The sequence below is a fragment of the Pocillopora damicornis genome, chromosome 14 (genome assembly GCF_964200805.1).
Source record: "Pocillopora damicornis chromosome 14, jaPocDami1.2, whole genome shotgun sequence".
NCBI classification, from domain to species: Eukaryota; Metazoa; Cnidaria; class Anthozoa; order Scleractinia; family Pocilloporidae; genus Pocillopora; species Pocillopora damicornis.
Window position 1 is genome coordinate 19,384,408 of NC_142683.1, and position 18,077 is coordinate 19,402,484.

The 18,077-nt window shown below is 37.9% G+C and overlaps 3 protein-coding genes and 1 pseudogene across 6 annotated transcripts; 3 read left to right on the plus strand and 1 right to left on the minus strand.

The window, feature by feature from the left end:
• LOC149034871 (uncharacterized) lies at nucleotides 1–1,205 on the minus strand. The gene is made up of 2 exons (XM_089194926.1): nucleotides 161–1,205; nucleotides 1–14 (listed from the first exon to the last, which is right to left on the minus strand). Exons 1-2 carry the CDS (start codon nucleotides 1,203–1,205, stop codon nucleotides 1–3), a joined length of 1,059 nt encoding a protein of 352 aa, XP_089051052.1.
• A 495-nt stretch (nucleotides 1,206–1,700) lies between these two features.
• LOC113681700 (vesicular inhibitory amino acid transporter) lies at nucleotides 1,701–9,815 on the plus strand. 2 transcript variants are annotated; one of them, XM_089194803.1, is made up of 2 exons: nucleotides 1,701–1,880; nucleotides 8,278–9,815. In XM_089194803.1, the coding sequence occupies exon 2, from the start codon at nucleotides 8,306–8,308 to the stop codon at nucleotides 9,620–9,622; it is 1,317 nt and encodes a 438-aa protein (XP_089050929.1). In that variant the 5' UTR covers nucleotides 1,701–1,880; nucleotides 8,278–8,305; the 3' UTR covers nucleotides 9,623–9,815. The 2 variants fall into 2 exon arrangements, with proteins under 2 accessions (XP_089050929.1, XP_089050930.1); XM_089194804.1 differs by lacking the exon at nucleotides 1,701–1,880 and adding an exon at nucleotides 4,624–5,146 and having other exon boundaries at nucleotides 8,278–9,806.
• LOC149034872 (vesicular GABA transporter-like) lies at nucleotides 2,181–3,056 on the plus strand (annotated as a pseudogene).
• Nucleotides 9,816–10,836: 1,021 nt separating the features above from the next.
• Nucleotides 10,837–17,886, plus strand: LOC113682041 (galactose-3-O-sulfotransferase 2-like). Of its 3 annotated transcripts, none has more exons than XM_089194808.1 (4): nucleotides 10,837–11,248; nucleotides 12,681–12,732; nucleotides 15,100–15,199; nucleotides 16,167–17,886. In XM_089194808.1, exons 2-4 carry the CDS (start codon nucleotides 12,706–12,708, stop codon nucleotides 17,270–17,272), a joined length of 1,233 nt encoding a protein of 410 aa, XP_089050934.1. In that variant the 5' UTR covers nucleotides 10,837–11,248; nucleotides 12,681–12,705; the 3' UTR covers nucleotides 17,273–17,886. The 3 variants fall into 3 exon arrangements, with proteins under 3 accessions (XP_089050934.1, XP_089050935.1, XP_089050936.1); XM_089194809.1 differs by lacking the exon at nucleotides 10,837–11,248 and adding an exon at nucleotides 12,470–12,603; XM_089194810.1 differs by lacking the exon at nucleotides 10,837–11,248 and adding an exon at nucleotides 12,505–12,559.
• The last annotated feature ends 191 nt before the right edge of the window (nucleotides 17,887–18,077 follow it).

Here is an 18,077-nt window from a genome sequence, read left to right on the forward strand (position 1 = left end):
TCATAGTTGCTGTCCTTTGAGTCAACACCAGAGATTCTAGCAATTGTCCCGAGCCGGCTACACGCGCTTCTTCCCAACAAGGACTGCTCAAGGCCAGGAACCACATAAATTTCGTCAGCACAGCATTGCAGGTTATGCGTAAGGGATGCTGTAAATTTACCTTTGCAAAACAGTGGTACTTTGCATGGGCCATACAATTTCTTATCGGGTGGAAGGAGCTTTTCCTGAATTGACAAAAGACCAAAAGTCTTTTCTGATATGACAGAAACATCAGCCCCACTATCAAGCTTGAAACTAACTGGGCAACCATTTACCAGGATTTCAGCTTTCCACGGATGTGCATGCATGCTGTCAACACCAATTTCTCCAAGAAACACACTGGAATCTGGATCCTCAGAAAACTGATCCTCGGTTACAACTTCTTCAACCTGTTGGGACATGCATACTCGGGCATAATGACCTTTCTTGGAACATTTATGACAAACAGAATTAAGTGCAGGGCAATTCCCTCTGGTGTGATTTGCAGATAATCCACATCGTAAACAGCCACTGGGGTTTGACTTATCTCTAGCACCAACGACACCTCCACGTTTCTTTGGTGGAAACTTCTGCAACTGTGCTCTGAATTTGGCTCCAATCTCATCGATTTCGGTGGATGTCGACCGCTGACCACTCCTAATGACTTCTTGTTGTTTCTTGACTGACTCGCTTTCCCTGGCCATTTTCACAGCTTTTTCAAGAGTCAAAGTCGATTCCAACTGCATCTTTTCACTTAGTGTAGCATCTTTAACTCCCACCACAATACGATCCCGAATCATCTCTTCTTTCAGGGCGCCAAAATTGCAATGCTCGGCCAAGCAATGAAGCGATGTGATGAATTCCTCGGCAGTTTCGTCAGCCTGGGTTCGCTGGTTGAATTTCGCTCGTTCGTAAATGACATTTCTCCTGACTAGGAAATACTGGTCGAACTTTTCCTTTACTTTGTCGTATTTTAGCCGGTCTCCCTCATCGCCAAACACAAATGTAGTCATAACATCGTCGGCGGCATCGCCCATCGCGTATAGCAACGTGTTTACTTGGATTTCTTCGCTTTTTCTGTGTAGATCACACGCCATCCGATACCGACCAAACCGACGAATCCATTTCTCCCACTCGTCTGGCTTTTTGAAATCGAACATTTCGGGTGCAGTAATCTTGTTAGCCATGATTCCTCCAGAACAGTAGTACGCTTACTTCCCGGGTTTCTTCTGCTGTCGCGGCGAACAATTTCTCTTTTGTCAATATTTAGCTTCGCTCGAGTGACCTCGAAGAACTCTCCTGTATTTTCCTCTAAGGGCCTCGACTATCCAGTTATTCTTCTCGCCAAGGGACTCAGGATCCCACTCCTGACACCATGTTGTGTTATTTATCGGCGAGCGTAAAAGATCCAAACGACGCCATTCATTCAAGAACTTCAAGTGCCTTTTTTACTCCCCGTCACGTGACTCGGTACAAAGTACAAACTATAACAATTTCGACAACACAACAATAAGTGACCAAAGGTCTGATCACAACTTCTTATTCATGTTTTAAAGCTTATTATGGAAGAAATAGATAGACTGATTTTCCTGTTTGTCGCGATTGACTTGAGATAGCATACAAATAGCGGTGTTACTAAAGTGCGGATCAGCAGACCGTGTAGCCTTTTATAGTCTTGAATAAATACATAGCAATTTTTCATAAGTGGGACACATGCAATGTTTGTCCAGAGAATTCCTACAGGGCCAAAACAGCAGCCTTGAGAAGAAACTTGTTTCATGTTTGTATTTAATTCATCTCCACACCGATACCAGTTGAATCCCAGCTGTTTAGTCGTGATTTCATGAAGTTTGCGGATACAGGTGAGTACAGAATATTACAGACTGGAAAACATCTTGGCCAGCTATAATTAATACCTTTGTAAATATTTCGGATTTGATTTTCAATCTTTATTCTTTCTCGGTTAAATTTTATCAAGAATACAACTGATGATAAAGTATATTGGCCACCATAAGGAGTTTCTGAAGCTGACTTTTCGAGTGTTAGCCCTTCTTTAGAGCGTATTAAGTAAATTGCGTGTTGTGCGTTGAGATGTGTACGATATGTGGCAACTCCCACTGACGCAGCACCTCTGTTTCTTTGGGAACTTACCTTTTTCCTAAAATTTAGCAGTAATAGCTGTCTTAGCTTTTGGCATAGCGGCACATGGCTCTAAGTGGAATTTTAGCCTTACATTAGTCTGGAATATCGATGACGCGCCAGTCTCATTAGCAATTATAATCTTCAGCTACATTTGTCATCCTGTATTGCCAGGAGTCGAGGAAAGCTCTGTATTGCCAGGAGTCGAGGAAAGCTTGCAAAACAGATCACAGTTCCGAAATATACTTGCGCTATCTTATACCTTCGTTGCAATCCTCAAGATCGTTTTTTCAGTTTGTGCTTTCCTGTCGTTAAGCCCAGATATTTCAGATGTGATTGTGAATAGCCTTCCCATGGGATTTTTACGAGTCTTTGTCAACGGATTTTTTATTTTAAACGTTCTCTTTTCATATCCTTTCAGAGTCATTACCATAATTCACACAATCGAGGAAATTTTTTCAGTCGATTCACTTCCATTCAGATGTCCCGAGATTGTTTGGTTCATCGGCATTCGAGTGTTTACAAATTTTGTAACACTTCTACCCGCGATTTCTATTCCACATTTTGCGCTTTTTATGTCATTCATCGGAAGTTTAACTGGTTCCTGCGTTGCTTTGATTTTTCCTGCAGTTTTTCACCTCAATATCCAAACTTAAAACTATATGATATCACTTTTGATATTTTGGTGATATTTGTTGGAGTTTTTGCGAGTTTTACAGGTTTAATTTTCACTGGAAAGAAAATCCTTCAGCTTTAGACTTCATCGTGTTTTCCTTTTTTTATCTAAACGAAAAGAGTTGAATTTCGTTCCTTTTTTCGAGTATTACATTGCCACATGGCAGTGTAACTTTTTCCACTGTAGATTCACTCCCCAGGTATTTGAATTAGCGAATGAGCTTGCAGCTGGTTAAGATTGAAGATATGATCTGCGATATCCAATAGTTTGTATAGAAACCAATCCCCCTCCTAACCCTAGTCCACGAGGCTATCCATATAAGTTTGACTTTCGCACGGATCATGCAAATATAATGGTGTTAGCTCGAGTAGAAGGTAATTGCAAGTACGTTCTTAGGCAGCCGTAGTCCAAAATCGTCACGTAAATTGATCTACCGTCGAGTGTCCCGTGTTCCTTATGTTATTAGTATTGCCTATGTTATACACATTTCTTGTTATTTCCAATCTTGTAGTTAGTCGTTCCGTTCATGATGTACTATGTTTTTAATACTTTATTCAGAAACCACTGGCAATGGCGTGTAAATAGAAGGTTTCGATCGTGTCGTCAACAAATTAAACTCCTCTTAAATTTATTGCTGGTGTGTTGGTCACGGTTTGATCTATCTCTAAGTTAAATTTTTATAAAAGCACATCGTTTTTTGCCGAGCTTTGGAACAGTAACACCACAATAGTATGATCAGTTTTTCACTGCCCAGTGTAGTATATTTCCATAAGCTTGGGCGAGTCGCGGGTGTGAAGGACATATAGGAAACTGCCATTGTTCTTTGATTCTCTCTTTACAAAAGGTCTAGAATCTGATCGTCAGGTGTTTTCTTTCACAAGTAGAAAGCAAAAGGGCTTGAAAAACTGTAATTATTGTGGAGAAATAAATAGAGAATAATACATGGGCGCGCGTAGATATGGAATTTCTCTTCGAGTGTTTAACTCGATAGCTCACGGGTGAGCGCAGTACTTTAATGTTAAAACTGAAATGTGATTAGTTAGTGTTATGTTTTCCAAGTAATGCCCAGAATTATTCAGACCTTAACATTTCATGACTTCCTGTAAGCTTGGAAGTCTTCTAGATTCTCTTCATAATGGCTCAGATAAGTATTGGTATTTATACATGGTAGCGATACATGTGTATTAGGCCTTTATTTGGTAGACTACAACTCCTTTTCAATTACTGGTTTGGTTTTGGTTAATTCATCACAATACTAGTATACATGAAAAATTACACTTTTTTGATCGGCTGAAAACAGCTAGGTGCCTCTTTCATTTATCATTAGTGCAAAAGTAATAACTCAAGTACGAATATAAACTAGGCTCAGCAACAATAGATCACATAAGAAACCAATCAGAGTTACACAAAGTAGGTTGTTCTTATTGATATATGCAGAAGCTGACAAAAATAAACAAAAGCTTGGATACTTTTATGTATATTGATAAACACTAGCAAAATTGTATCCCTGAGTAAGAATTCAGCTGAAGGACAAATTTTGATGGCACACACTTCATTTAGTCAGTACTGTCAAATTTATCTGCTATCAGTTTGTTGATTTCTTGTGAATGTGTATCTTTCATGTATACATTACGAATAATTCATAACATGATTTCTCATGTGATAAGCACTTGTAAATTTTTCAAATACTTCAAACCCCACACACCCCATTAACTAGACATTTGTTGTTTGTTATTATATTAGTCTGGAATATCGATGACGCGCCAGTCTCATTAGCAATTGTAATCTTCAGCTACAATTGTCATCCTGCACTGCCAGGAGTCGAGGAAAGCTTGCAAAACAGATCACAGTTCCCCAAGATACTTGCGCTATCTTATACCTTCGTTACAATCCTCAAGATCGTTTTTTCAGTTTGTGCTTTCCTGTCGTTTAGCCCAGATATTCCAGATGTGATTAGCTGTGAGACGTCCATCCATGCTAAAAGTTGGCGGGTGAATTAATTTTAGAAGTTTGTGAAACACTAGTCGCGTAAGGAAACTCGCTGTGATTATACTTACATAAGAAGGGCTTTTCTTATGTACTGCTAATGTGCAAGATGATCATCTCACAGCTGGAGCTTGGTTTAGAACGTTATTAGAACTTTTGTTCTAATCGAAAACCAATGAGGCGTCAGATACTAAAATTCATCCGTGATTAAATTGGTCTCAATCCATTTCACACATTTGAGCTCTCTGGCCGTAACGGGTGGTAACTTGAAGAGTCTAACAACCCAGCAAGCTTCCACAACTGTTGTCGGAGACGGAGAGTTAAACGGTAAAACGTGTTCTGAAATATTTACTTCATGCAATGTGTTATTGAGGAGCATTTATTGAGGAGTGAAATTGAGGAGCATTTGCGACCTGATTCTCGGAACGAGAAGAATCAGTTCTGCAAAGTGTTACAATTTTCTTTCACATTTATAAGATACATAAAAAAAACTACTTAGTTCCGATTTGTCAAGATAAATGCAGTTTTCAGGTAATTCAATGCAGAAGAGGGTTAATTCAGTGCAAAGAAGTAACAAACCAGGCTAAACAATTCCTTGAACTGTTAAGCCGGATATTGAACTTTCTTGCGCCTCAAAGATGTAAAACATCATTGTATACTATTGTTTTGATCTTACGCGGTTGTTTCGACCGAACGCACAATTTCATTTGCAGGGTTTGAATAAATAATTTTTGCACTTGATGCGCGCGCTTTGCTTTTGCATAATTATTATAATTATTATATCTCGTATTTCTTCATGTATTTTATAATACGTAGTCACTTGATTTTTCTCGTGTCATTTTGAATAAATAGGCACTTGTAAATTTTTCCAAAGACTAGCACAATTGACTCGTGCTTATTGATTCCAAATTTCACTTAAAAATTATGTGATTACCTGTACGAATTACCTTATTATCAAGCGGAAGCAAATTAAAATGACACATTATAAATATGTAGATTTTTCCTTTAGAAACAAAACCATTTTTTTTCAGAACCACACCATTGAGTATTTAGTTTATATCTTAAGCATATGTCAGCTGCAAGAACCACACAGATTTAGTATTTAGTATTTAGTTTATATCTTAAGCATATGTCAGCTGCAAGAACCACACAGATTTAGTATTTAGTATTTAGTATTTAGTATTTAGTTTATATCTTAAGCATATGTCAGCTGCAAGAACCACATAGAGAAGTAACTCATCATATTGCAAAGTTTGAGGTGATCTAAAGATATTATAGGTTCCATCCGTGTAAGAACGGATGGAACAAATTTCGCAGCGTGTCGTTCCGAGGAAGTTCACTTTTAGCGTTAAAAATAGGGTGCCTCAAAAGACTTGCTTGCCATAGTGATTGCATGTTTAAATTTGGTCATAAATTTGGTCATTACGTCAAATTATAAACGTTTGCATTACGTAAATTTCCACTGATACTTGTCAAAAATAAATACCGAATTGATATTTAGTCGTAAAAGGTAATAGTTTCAAATGCAGAAGCTGACAAAAATAAACAAAAGCTTGGATACTTTTATGTATATTGATAAACACTAACAAAATTGCATCCCTGAGTAAGAATTCAGCTGAAGGCCAAATTTTGATGGCACACACTTCATTTAGTCAGTACTGTCAAATTTATCTGCTATCAGTTTGTTGATTTCTTGTGAATGTGTATCTTTCATGTATACATTACGAATAATTCATAACATGATTTCTCATGTGATAAGCACTTGTAAATTTTTCAAATACTTCAAACCCCACACACCCCATCAGCTAAAGACATTTGTTGTTTGTTAAAAATTTACTTGTGCTTAATTAGTATACCAAAGTACACTTTAATTAATGTAGCTTAGACTTTGTTGAGTTTTTATGAAGACAGTTCAATGGAACTGACATTTGTTACATTTATAGTTAAAAGTTAGAGCTACTTGATGTGGATTTAAAAACCATCAGGCATCCTCGGAGACCAAGGGTTCTTATCACGTCTGTAGACCCCTTAAAAGCACAGTCTTAACAGATCAGTTCCAAACTGTCGCAGTCATTCTGAATTTTGATTGGTTCAAGAAGTTCAATGTTGTTCTGGCAAATAAGAGAGAAGCAGGTCTCACAAGGAGGAGCATTTATTGAGGAGTGAAATTGAGGAGCATTTGCGACCTGATTCTCGGAACTAGAAGAATCAGTTCTGCAAAGTGTTACAATTTTCTTTCACATTTATAAGATACATAAAAAAAACTACTCAGTTCCGATTTGTTAAGATAAATGCAGTTTTCAGGTAATTCATTGCAGAAGAGGGTTAATTCAGTGCAAAGAAGTAACAAACCAGGCTGAACAATTCCTTGAACTGTTAAGCCGGATATTGAACTTTCTTGCGCCTCAAAGATGTAAAAACATCTTTGTATACTATTGTTTTGATCGTACGCGGTTGTTTCGACCGAACGCACAATTTCATTTGCAGGGTTTGAATAAATAATTTTTGCACTTGATGCGCGCGCTTTGCTTCTGCATAATTATGATAAGCTATCTCGCATTTCTTCATGTATTTTATTAATACGTAATCACATGATTTTTCTCATGCCATTTTGAATAAATAGGCACTTGTAAATTTTTCCAAAGACTAACACAATTGACTCGTGCTTATTAATTCCAAATTGCACTTAAAATTATGTGATTACCTGTACGAATTAACCTTATTATCAAGCGGAAGCAATTAAAATGACACATTATAAATATGTAGATTTTTCCTTTAGAAACAAAACGACTTTTTTCAGAACTACACCATTGAGTATTTAGTTTATATCTTAAGCATATGTCAGCTGCAAGAACTACATAGAGAAGTAACTCATCATATTGCAAAGCTTGAGGTAATCTGAAGATATTATAGGTTCCATCCGTGTAAGAACGGATGGAACAAATTTCGCCGCGTGTCGTTCCGAGGAAGTTTACTTTTAGCGTTAAAAATAGGGTGCCTCAAAAGACTTGCTTGCCATTCTGATCGCATGTTTAAATTTGGTCATAATTTTGGTCATTACGTCAAATTATAAACGTTTGAATTACGTAAATTTCCACTGATACTTGTCAAAAATAAATACCGAATTGATATCTAATCGTAAAAGGTAATAGTTTCAGTTTATTATATTTTTCGTAATTTTGAACGTTACCGTAAACGTTTTCGGCTTTCACTTAAAATAGTGAAATTGATGTGACTGGCAGTATGTAGTCAACTTCGTGCGACAGTGTTGATCTGACTACAAAACGTGAACCACAACAATTTCCACGGTGTAGAATGACTTTTCCGGTTCTCGTTTGCGAACAAAATTCCTTAGACATGAGGGGAGGGGGAAGGGAATTTGGAACATTTGATTCGCTTTTATTGTTAATAATCAGCTGTTACATTTCATATCTAACCGAGTAACTTGTGTTCCTCAGGAATAACAAGATTGTTTTGCGTAGCAAAATGTCTGAAACCGCCGGCTATCATTTGCTGAGAAACCATACTGAAGAAGGAGAGGAAGAACGAGAAGGAAAAGAACATGAAAAAAAAATCCTGATCCAAGAAAAAGACGCAGCTGATCAAAATGAAGAGTCTTCAGGAAGGTCGAGCTTATGGAAAGCGGTTGCTAACCTCATGAGTAGTATCGAGGGCACCGGCCTCCTCGCTCTTCCTTACGTGATTGCTGAGAGTGGCCTGGTAACGATAGCAGCTCTGGTCATGGTTCCCTTTATCACCTACTACACCGGAGCTATATTGATAGAGTGCCTGTATGAGACCAACAACGAAGGCGAAAGAATTCGAGTCAGGTCCAACTATAAGGAGCTCGGTAAGGCCTGCTGGCCTCGCTTTGGTGGTGCTATTGTTGCCGCTGTCCAGCTGATCGAACTGTTTATGCTGGCGTCTTTGTATCTTGTCTTATGCGCCTCGCTCTCAAGCAGTATATTTCCAGGGATACCGGTGTCCGATAAAATTTGGATGGTCATTGCAGCTACAATTGGGTTCCCGACCATTTTCGTAAAGAATATTTCACAGGCTGCATGGTTCAGTTTAGTGAGTGTTGTAGCTTTATCTGTAGCAGTAATAGCTGTCTTAGCTTTTGGCATAGCACATGGCTCTAAGTGGAATCTTAACCTTATATTAGTCTGGAATATCGATGAAGCGCCAGTCTCATTAGCACTTATAATTTTCAGTTTCATTTGTCATCCTATATTGCCAGGAGTCGAGGAAAGCTTGCAAAACAGATCACAGTTCCGCAAGATGCTTGCGCTATCTTATACCTTTGTTGCAATCCTCAAGATCGTTTTTTCAGTTTGTGCTTTCTTGTCGTTTAGCCCAGATATTCCAGAAGTGATTGTAAACAGCCTTCCCATGGGATTTTTACGAGTCTTTGTCAACGGATTTTTGATTTTAAACGTTCTCTTTTCATATCCTTTTAGTGTCATTACCATAATCCACACAATCGAGGAAATTTTTTCAGTGGATTCACTTCCATTCAGATGTCCTGAGATTGTTTGGTTCATCGGCATTCGAGTGTTTACAAATTTTCTAACACTTCTACCCGCGATTTCTATTCCACATTTTGCGCTTTTTATGTCATTCATCGGAAGTTTAAGTGGTTCCTGCGTTGCTTTGATTTTTCCTGCAGTTTTTCACCTGAATATCCAAAAGGACAACTTAAAACTATATCAGATCACTTTCGATATTTTGGTGATATTTGTTGGAGTTTTTGTAAGTTTTACAGGTTTAATTTTCACTGGAAAGAAAATCCTTCAACTTTAGACTTCATCGTGTTTTCCTTTTTTTTTATGTAAACAAAAATAGTTAAATTTTGTTCTTTTTTCGGATATTATATTGCTACATGGCAACTAACTGTAGTTTCACTCCCTAGGTATTTGAGTGTTATTGATTAAGCTTGCAGCTAGCCAAGATTTAAGATATGAGCTGCGATGTTAAATTTCTATAAAAACATAAGGTTTTCTGCCGAGCTTTGGAACAGAAACACTACAATAGTATGATCAGTTTTCACTGTCCAGTCTAGGATATTTCCTTAAGCTTAGACAAGTCGTGGGTGTGAAGGACATGTGAGAAACTGCCGTTGTTCTTTGATTCCCTTATTACAAAAGGTCGAGAATATGATCGTCAAATGTTTTCTTTCGCAGGTAGAAAGCAAAAGGGTTTGAAAAACTGTAATTATTGTAGAAAAATAAAAGCAATTAATCAAGGTCACAAGTGAGACTTTGTCATAGTTGTCTTGGCTAATTTACCTCATTTTCATTTTTTGTCATTGAGAACGGATCGAACGCTTGAAAGCCATGAAAGCCTTGAATGTCTTGTATGCCTAGTATGCCAAGTATGCCAAGTATGCCAATGTCTTAGTTGAAAAACGTACACTTGTTGTAAAAAGCAAAATCTGAGACCAAACTGCATAAACTCCATGCAATCTATTGAACAACACTACTACCGTGAGACTGAAAAACAAAACTCTGATGGATGCAAACTGCTTGTGAAGATAGACGCCATATGGATTCAGCTGATGCCAGGGAACGTAGCTACGATAACAGTACGAATGGTATTAATTTCACGATCAGAAGGGTGAATCTTACGTTTGTTTTTATTGTAATTGTATGGATACTCTTTTTTAATAAATGCATGATCCAAAATCCTGTGTTTTTTGTGTATAATGTTATTATGTCAAGTAATGTTTACGCAATTGTCTTGTCACAGGTGGCCCAAGCTCACGTCTCGAGAAAAAGCCAACGATTAATTCATGAACGCGTCACACGCTGTGTGACTCGGTGTTAAGCTACGATAGGAATCGTTGAAAATTTGAACACATTATAAGGAATAGTATGGGGAACGAAGTATGGTCGATTTACAACGATAAATATTTCTTAATATAAACATTTTTCTCGTAAAATCAATAAAGCTAACTCATACCCTGTGTATCCGTTGTAGTTTCTGGCGATTTCTGCCGTTTTAAGCGTGCTTCAGCATCACTGTTATTCACGTCATCTACTTTTATTACGTTGGTAAAATCTGAACAGACATCACACCAACCAACTCGCGCGCAAAGTAAGAAGACTTAACGGCTAACGGTTGACTTCAACAACATATTGAAGATGGGAAAATTTTTCCGATTGATTTTTTTCACGACTAACGATAACAATTTGGCAATTTTTAAATGCCCAATAGTAAACACAGGGGCTTAAATAAATCCTCATAAGCTTCCCATGCGGTCGTTTCCCTGACAACCAAACATCAATCACTCACTCTGCTCACCGCTGAATAGGGGTCGTGCGCCGTCCAAACAGGACGATACAAATTTGTCAGAGGGACACGATTTCGCCGAGGTTGTTTCACGAGGAAAAGTAGTTTCTACGTCTCACCACACAAAGCTTCTTACGGGTAAGCAATATCGAATATGAATCTCTTTGTTCCGCTTGGCGTCCCACGCGGTCATGCGCCATTTAACACAACATTCGTCGGGCTTTTGGCCGACATGATTGTTCTAATTAGCCATCTTCCAAGTGCTCTGTGAGCGAGGAAACTGCTTCCTTGTTACGCGTTTTTCCTTTTTCCTCCTTTTCGGTGATGACATCTATTTGGGTTAAAACAGTGGAATGCCACATGAATTTTTCCATACCAAGTTTTCATGTCTATTGTGTTTACTTTTCTAAGTCAAACTTAGATATTTAAAAATGTTTTACTCTAAATTATAAAGGTGTAAAAGGGTGAAATCATTTGCGTCGAATCTCATAACATTTACTGTTGATGGGTGTGATGTGAAAATGCAGGATTTGTTGGTGGAGAAAAGCTACGACTGAAAAACACAAAGTTTTCATGATTGCGTGCGTTACAATTTAGGCTTTTATTCGTTTCACGAGTTAAGTTCGAAACCCGAGTCAAGTTCAAGTCGCGGGTCAATTTCGAGCCAACCTTAACTTTTCTAGATTGTTTTTTTCTCTCTGTCAAAATGATGCACCAGGGCTACAAGAACGCCCATTTTTAAACTCAAGACTTGTATTTTTTCACAGCCGTTTGCTATTAAAGAAGTAAACATTCTTCGGCATCTACGAGACCGACCTCTTTTAATTACAACACTCAAGGCAGAAGTCCCATTTCAACAACGAACTGTCCTAACTGAAAATAGAAACAAGGAAAAGAAAGGAAAAAAATAGAATCTTAGCATTTCTCGCATTCGGCCGCCATTTTGTTGCTTCCATAGGGTTCTCATTGAAAACTAACTGTTTCTCCCTGACCAAAATTGTGGATAGAAGATATTATTTTCCTCTAAAATATTTGTTTCATCAGAATGATCTTCTCCTCCTTTTTTTGTTTGTCCCGTAAGATACAGGTTTCTCTATTCAAGATTTTCTAACCATCGCAAAGTTTTCGAGACATGACGTGCATCAAGTGTGCATTTCTTAAAGAATGTTATTTCGTTTGCTCTCTCCGCATTTTTATTGCTTTTATTTCCATTTACCGGTTGGGGATTTAAGTAAGCCACATGTCGCCCTAATAAAACCAAACAAACCTTTATAACTTATAATTAACTCCCATGTGGATTATGTGTTAGTTTCACAATGACTTGGCCAGGTTTGTCTGGTAAATTATTCCGCAATTGCGCAGAGTACAAATTCTATGACAACATCCCATGATGATCGTGGCCATCTTGAGCAAGCTGGTCATAACACGGCCATGATTAGGCTGGGCTGAGTCAGTCGTTGCCGTTGAGTACTTAGTGTTTTGTGTTTCGTTTGGTAATTCTTCTTTTATTTCAGGTTGTGGTTTCCTTATCATACCAATGAGAAGGGACTGATTTTCTGATTTTTTTCAGTTGTTTACGTTGATGTTACCTCCAAATGGTCAAGGAAATAAAGCCATTTCTGGTGAGTTCTAGAATATTTACATGGATAATATAATGCGTAGCCTGGCGTGATACTAATTTTATCTTCGCATGTTATGTCTCACGAGTGAGCAATCACCTCTAGAGGAGAAGGTTCGTAACTGAAGAAAAACCATTCGTAAAAATTTAAAACCGCCACGATGTTGATGGGAATTATAATTATCACAAATCTCGTTGTTTTGTTGCTCTGTGTATGTAAAGTCTCAATTGCCTCTCGCTTGTGGTGTTGATTGCAAATAGGACCCGAATGTTAACTTGCGAAGAATTTAGTGTGATCACCTTTCCTTAGGTAATGCTATGTAACTAGCAGTAAAAATATATTTAGTTGTCCATGTTATTTAGGATAGGCTAAGTTAGTAGTTGTGTATCTTGTGATTAAAGTTTTTTGTACGTTTTTTAACACCTTGTTCTTTTCTGCAACACAACATCACTAATCACTGACAAAATGAATTGACAGCTGCCTTTGCATTGTTATATTGTAGACCTTGAGATAACCACTTGCACAATGACTTCAGGAATGGAGGTTCACTAGAACTTTTACTACTCTCACTAACAGAAAAATGGCATTTAACCCTGAATGAAGGAAAAATTATCCACATAATCTTCACTGACTAAGACATTGACTCAACAAATACTGGTTAATATACCAAATGGTGACAACATATCTGCGCATAGTACATCTGCTGCGGTCCATGAAATTATTATACCTTAGAAACGGGACTATTTCCATATAATAAAGAGAATTTTATATCCCCTTGAGGATGCAAAATTCCTATCCTTGTGTTAAAAAAGGTTTCACGCTTTTGCTATGCCCCAGTCGTAAAGTATTTTGCAAGAATTGAAGATAAATTTAGAGTCTTCAAGCAGCCATTTTTTGTCCTATTTATTGTGAAAGGATTAATGAAACACCAAACCATTTCACTTTAAATTTGGGATCAATAAATAGCTTTTGCGTGCATTCAGGTCTTATGAGATAATGATCCACACTTGAGTGGATTCCTCTGAGAGAAGATGGCTTATATTGTTCACCATTTTTTGTTCTAGTGGTATAATGAACTCACTGAGGCATACATCCAGCTTCTCAGGGAGGATTCTTCTGAAAACTCTCTTCTCTTTGCCAATCTTTCAAAGGAATATGAGAACTGTGATCATATATGGTCTTATTCTATATATTTTTGTTGACCAATAACCTTGACAACATAATTTTCAGACACCTGATCGGAGCTGCATTTAGAAACGTAATCCATTAATTGGAGAATATTTGCATTTCAATGAGATGTGTCCAGGGAGTCACTGAGTAGAAAGTCATGGTTACTGGTTTTGCCTTCTACAAAAACATAGGCATGCTACACAAGCATTGTGAGTGAAGAAGTGGTACTAAAAAAGCAATGTTACTTTTAAATGGTAGAAAAATTCCCTGCCAACTTTTGTAATCCTGGCAGATTATAGTGAGTAGGTCCACATGAAGGAAATGAATCAGTTCATAGGATAGATGACCTCATGATTTTTTGTTGATGTTCTAGTGTGAATCAATGTTGGGCTGGTTCCATTGCAACACTTTGCAACACCCTAATTCCTTGACACGACGTGAGGAACAACACCCTGACTCTCTGATTGGTGCAAACATACTGCAGTGCTGTGATCTGATTAGTGCGAAATACAAACCCTGATGTGGCTCTCTGATTGGTGTGAGATACAAACTCTAATGTGGCTATCCGATTGGTGTGAGCAACATACCACTTGATATGCTAACATAGCGTTTTTTTTTTAATAAAAAAAAAAGACTTAAAAGATTGACCATCAAATCCAGGACCTGGGTGGGGTATCTGAAGACAATTTTGGCCCCCATTCCACTGAAATGGTCTTAAGTGGTTTGTTTTTTGTCCTCAAAAGCTGGCAATTTGAAAATAAACAATTTTTGTCCATGTTCTATGTATTCAACCACCTACTAACCTTGCTTGTGTATGCTTTACTAAGAAATACTGGTGTTGGCCCTCTGTGGTATTCTTATGGACCTCACTGCACTTGGCCTGCACTGTTATGACCTCAGGCCAATAATCCCCTTGTGTGGCCCTTGCGCTCAGTTAATAAGAAGTTGTTATTATAATAAGAATGTCACATTATTTGTATTGTATCAACTCCTACAAGAGAAGTAGGTACTGAGTATAGCTATAGCTGGGTACCACTTGAAGAAATGCTGGGGGGGGGGGGGTGTAACCTTGCAATGGACTGGTATCCCATCCAGGAGGGAAAAACCTAGTTGCTTTGTGCTAAGGATTTTTAGCCAAATACACAGTGGTTGATCATTTAGATATGAGACAGTATGTTTGTCTTTTTGTTTTGTAAACAGATTGTTATCATCATCCTCTCAGTTGTGTTACTAATTGCAACAGCGATTCAGTTGCAATTAATTCCTTCACTGCCAACGCTTGTACCAATACAAGTACAAGGTAAGAATGCAAGGACTCAAAGAGCCATACACAAATTGTTACTTGAATTTTTATTGATAAACCCAAATGTCTAAAATATTTTTTTTATTATGATGATGTTGTGATGACCTGCTTGCTGGATAATATACGGATATTATAGAGAGAAGTGATGTGTTAATCACTTCTGGGAGTTGAGGGGTTAAGGTCAGAAGATGTTGAAAGGTTAGCATGTAAGACACAAGATCAGAAGGCTCACACTTGATTCCTACCAGGGTAACTCTGTTTTGAAATTTGGTCTTACCTTGACTATACATCTTCTCTCACCTTAAATGGACTGGTGTCCCTTCCAGAGGGTCAGTCGTTGTCATCAGAGGTTAAACTGGGGTACTATGGTAAATTGACTGCTGCCAAGAAAGGCAGGGAGGATCAATTAAATTTTATCATGACTCAATCAAAATCTTCCAACCTCCACCCTTCCCCTTCCCCTTCCCCCTTCCCCCTACCCCCTTCCCCCTACCCCCTTCCCCCTTTCCCCTCCCCCTTTCCCTACCCCCTTTCATTCTTCCCCCTTTCCCTGTTCCCTGTTCCCCGCCCCCCCTCCCTCCCCAGCGCTAAATGACGACTGGCCATTTATGTAAGTTCCTAGTTGAACTAAATTCTAAGCTCGTAAGATACAACATAATACCAAGATAAATACATATATATTTATTAGAAGTTTTGGTGTGTAGTATCGCTGAGTATTTTCACGAGTTGTGTCATATTGCTCGCAGGGCAAGTCAAAATTCAAGCAAAGAAAATAAATACAAACAAAATTATCTATTATCCAACTGCTTTATTTCATGCGCATGTCATGAAAAATGGGAAAATATTTGTATTTGATTCGCGCGTTATTTGCACTCTACGTAGTTCAGTTGGATAATACAGTAATAAGTGATACTTAACCTAGCAAAACTTCTAACAAGACAAATTTTTTATTTTTTTTTTCCAGAACAATCAAGGACAGAAGCTTCCACCAACTGTTCTTCAGAACAATACGTTCTTTTTCTCAAAACACACAAAGCAGGTTCAAGCACAATTTCGAACATTTTCTTTCGTTATGGCGATTCTCGAGATCTTTCCTTTGTTCTTGGCTCGGACACTCTTATTGGATGGCCGACGCGTTTCCGTATTGGACAAGCTCTCGCTTTCGATGGAACTCGGCCAAACTTTCTTTGCAGTCACACAAGATTCAATAAGAAAGCCATGAACCATTTGTTTCCAAAAGACGCCAGCAAATATGTGACAATCGTCAGAAACCCGGTCAAACAGTTTGAGTCGATTTTTAACTACATGCAAATCGGAACTGTGTTCGGTTTTGGGACAGATCCATCCGAATCATTGAAAGCCTTTCTAAAGAATGGAATAGGATTTAATATCCTCAGAAAAAGCGGAAGTTCTGTTTTAGCCAGAAATCCACAAATGTTTGATCTGGGTTTGGATTTCAAGTTTTATCAGGATGCCAAAGCCATTAAAGAGTACATTGAATTCCTGGAAAACGAGTTTGACTTGGTTTTAATCGCAGACTATTTTGACGAATCTGTGGTTCTTATGAAGCGATTACTATGCTGGGAATTGGACGATGTACTTTTTGTAAAAACAAACGAACGGCTTGACAAGGACAAAGCTGCTGAAATATCAAATGATACGGAAGAGAACATAAAACGGTGGAACAAAGCCGACGTGTTGCTGTACGAACACTTTAACCAAACTCTTTGGCAAAGAATCGAAAGGGAAGGAAAAGACTTTTACGATGATCTTACGAACTTTCGTCGAATGAAACAGGAACTTAAAACTAAATGTTTTGAAGACAAGCCAACTAAGCAGTTAGTGTATGGCAACAAGTATGCTAAAGGTTTGACTCTAAGATCAGATTTGTCTTCTGATCTAAAACAAAAATGTGAAAGAATGACACGAACTGAAAATAATTATCTGGCATATTTAAGGAACAAGCGAGTGGCAAAATTAGTTGGTATTCATGGCGCAGCACCAAATGAGGATGATCAAGAAAAAATTAGTTGGGACGCGGCGAGCGATTATAAATATTTTCCTGTATGAAGTAGCCAATTACAAGAGACTTTCAAAGCAAGTTATATATTTCGCATATTTTGCAGTGAAATTAAATTGTCTCTATGGATATTTAAAAAACGCGAGAACACATAAGGATTATTTGTGTGAGTCGGATGTCTAAATATTCACATTTACTAATAGTACATGACCTACATCATTCATCCTAACAGGCATGTGCAATCATGCATAACAAAATTGCAAATTGTACAAAATATCTTGTTTAGAGGGAGGACTCCTTGAAAAAATTTTATTTTCTTTCCGTGATGCGTAAAACCAGTGCTATAACGTACCATGAAAACCTAAGGAGGCAGGACTACTAGATATAATTTTTTCAATTTGAATTAAAAAGACATGTATGGAAATTTGCAAATGCTGCCTGGAAGGCATGCTACGCCTTGTCCGGCACAAGGTGCTTACGAATGCATGTACAAATATATATGGAAGTGAAGCGCATTTACAGAGTAAAATTTAGAACGTAGACGTAATTAGTTGGTAGGGGAATTGATTGTTCTGGAGATATCTGTCCGTCATCCCCTGATGTTTTTGCCGTGTGGCAAAGTTTATTCCTTTTCCAATTAAAAAACTACGGGTTCCACTTGAAATGTTTGTCGATGACAGGTTTTCGTTACGAAGTAAACAAAAATTTATCAATCGCAACATCCAAGATTCCGCCGGCTTTTAGAGCTGACTTTATTCTAGTTGATCTTTAAAAGGGGTTAGGAAATGGAGGCTTTTCAAAGAGTCAGTCGAGCGGGAATTCCATGAAACTTAAGCAGCGCCTTTGCGTGCGTTC

Excerpts from the sequence above, each read along its gene's own strand:
- LOC149034871 (XM_089194926.1), bottom strand. The coding sequence starts at position 1,205 with ATGGCTAACAAGATTACTGCACCCGAAATGTTCGATTTCAAAAAGCCA.
- LOC113681700 (XM_089194803.1), top strand. The coding sequence starts at position 8,306 with ATGTCTGAAACCGCCGGCTATCATTTGCTGAGAAACCATACTGAAGAA.
- LOC113682041 (XM_089194808.1), top strand. The coding sequence starts at position 12,706 with ATGGTCAAGGAAATAAAGCCATTTCTG. Across the intron at positions 12,733-15,099 it reads AGGAAATAAAGCCATTTCTG|ATTGTTATCATCATCCTCTC; the intron begins GTGAGTTCTAGA and ends TTTTGTAAACAG. Across the intron at positions 15,200-16,166 it reads TGTACCAATACAAGTACAAG|AACAATCAAGGACAGAAGCT; the intron begins GTAAGAATGCAA and ends TTTTTTTTCCAG.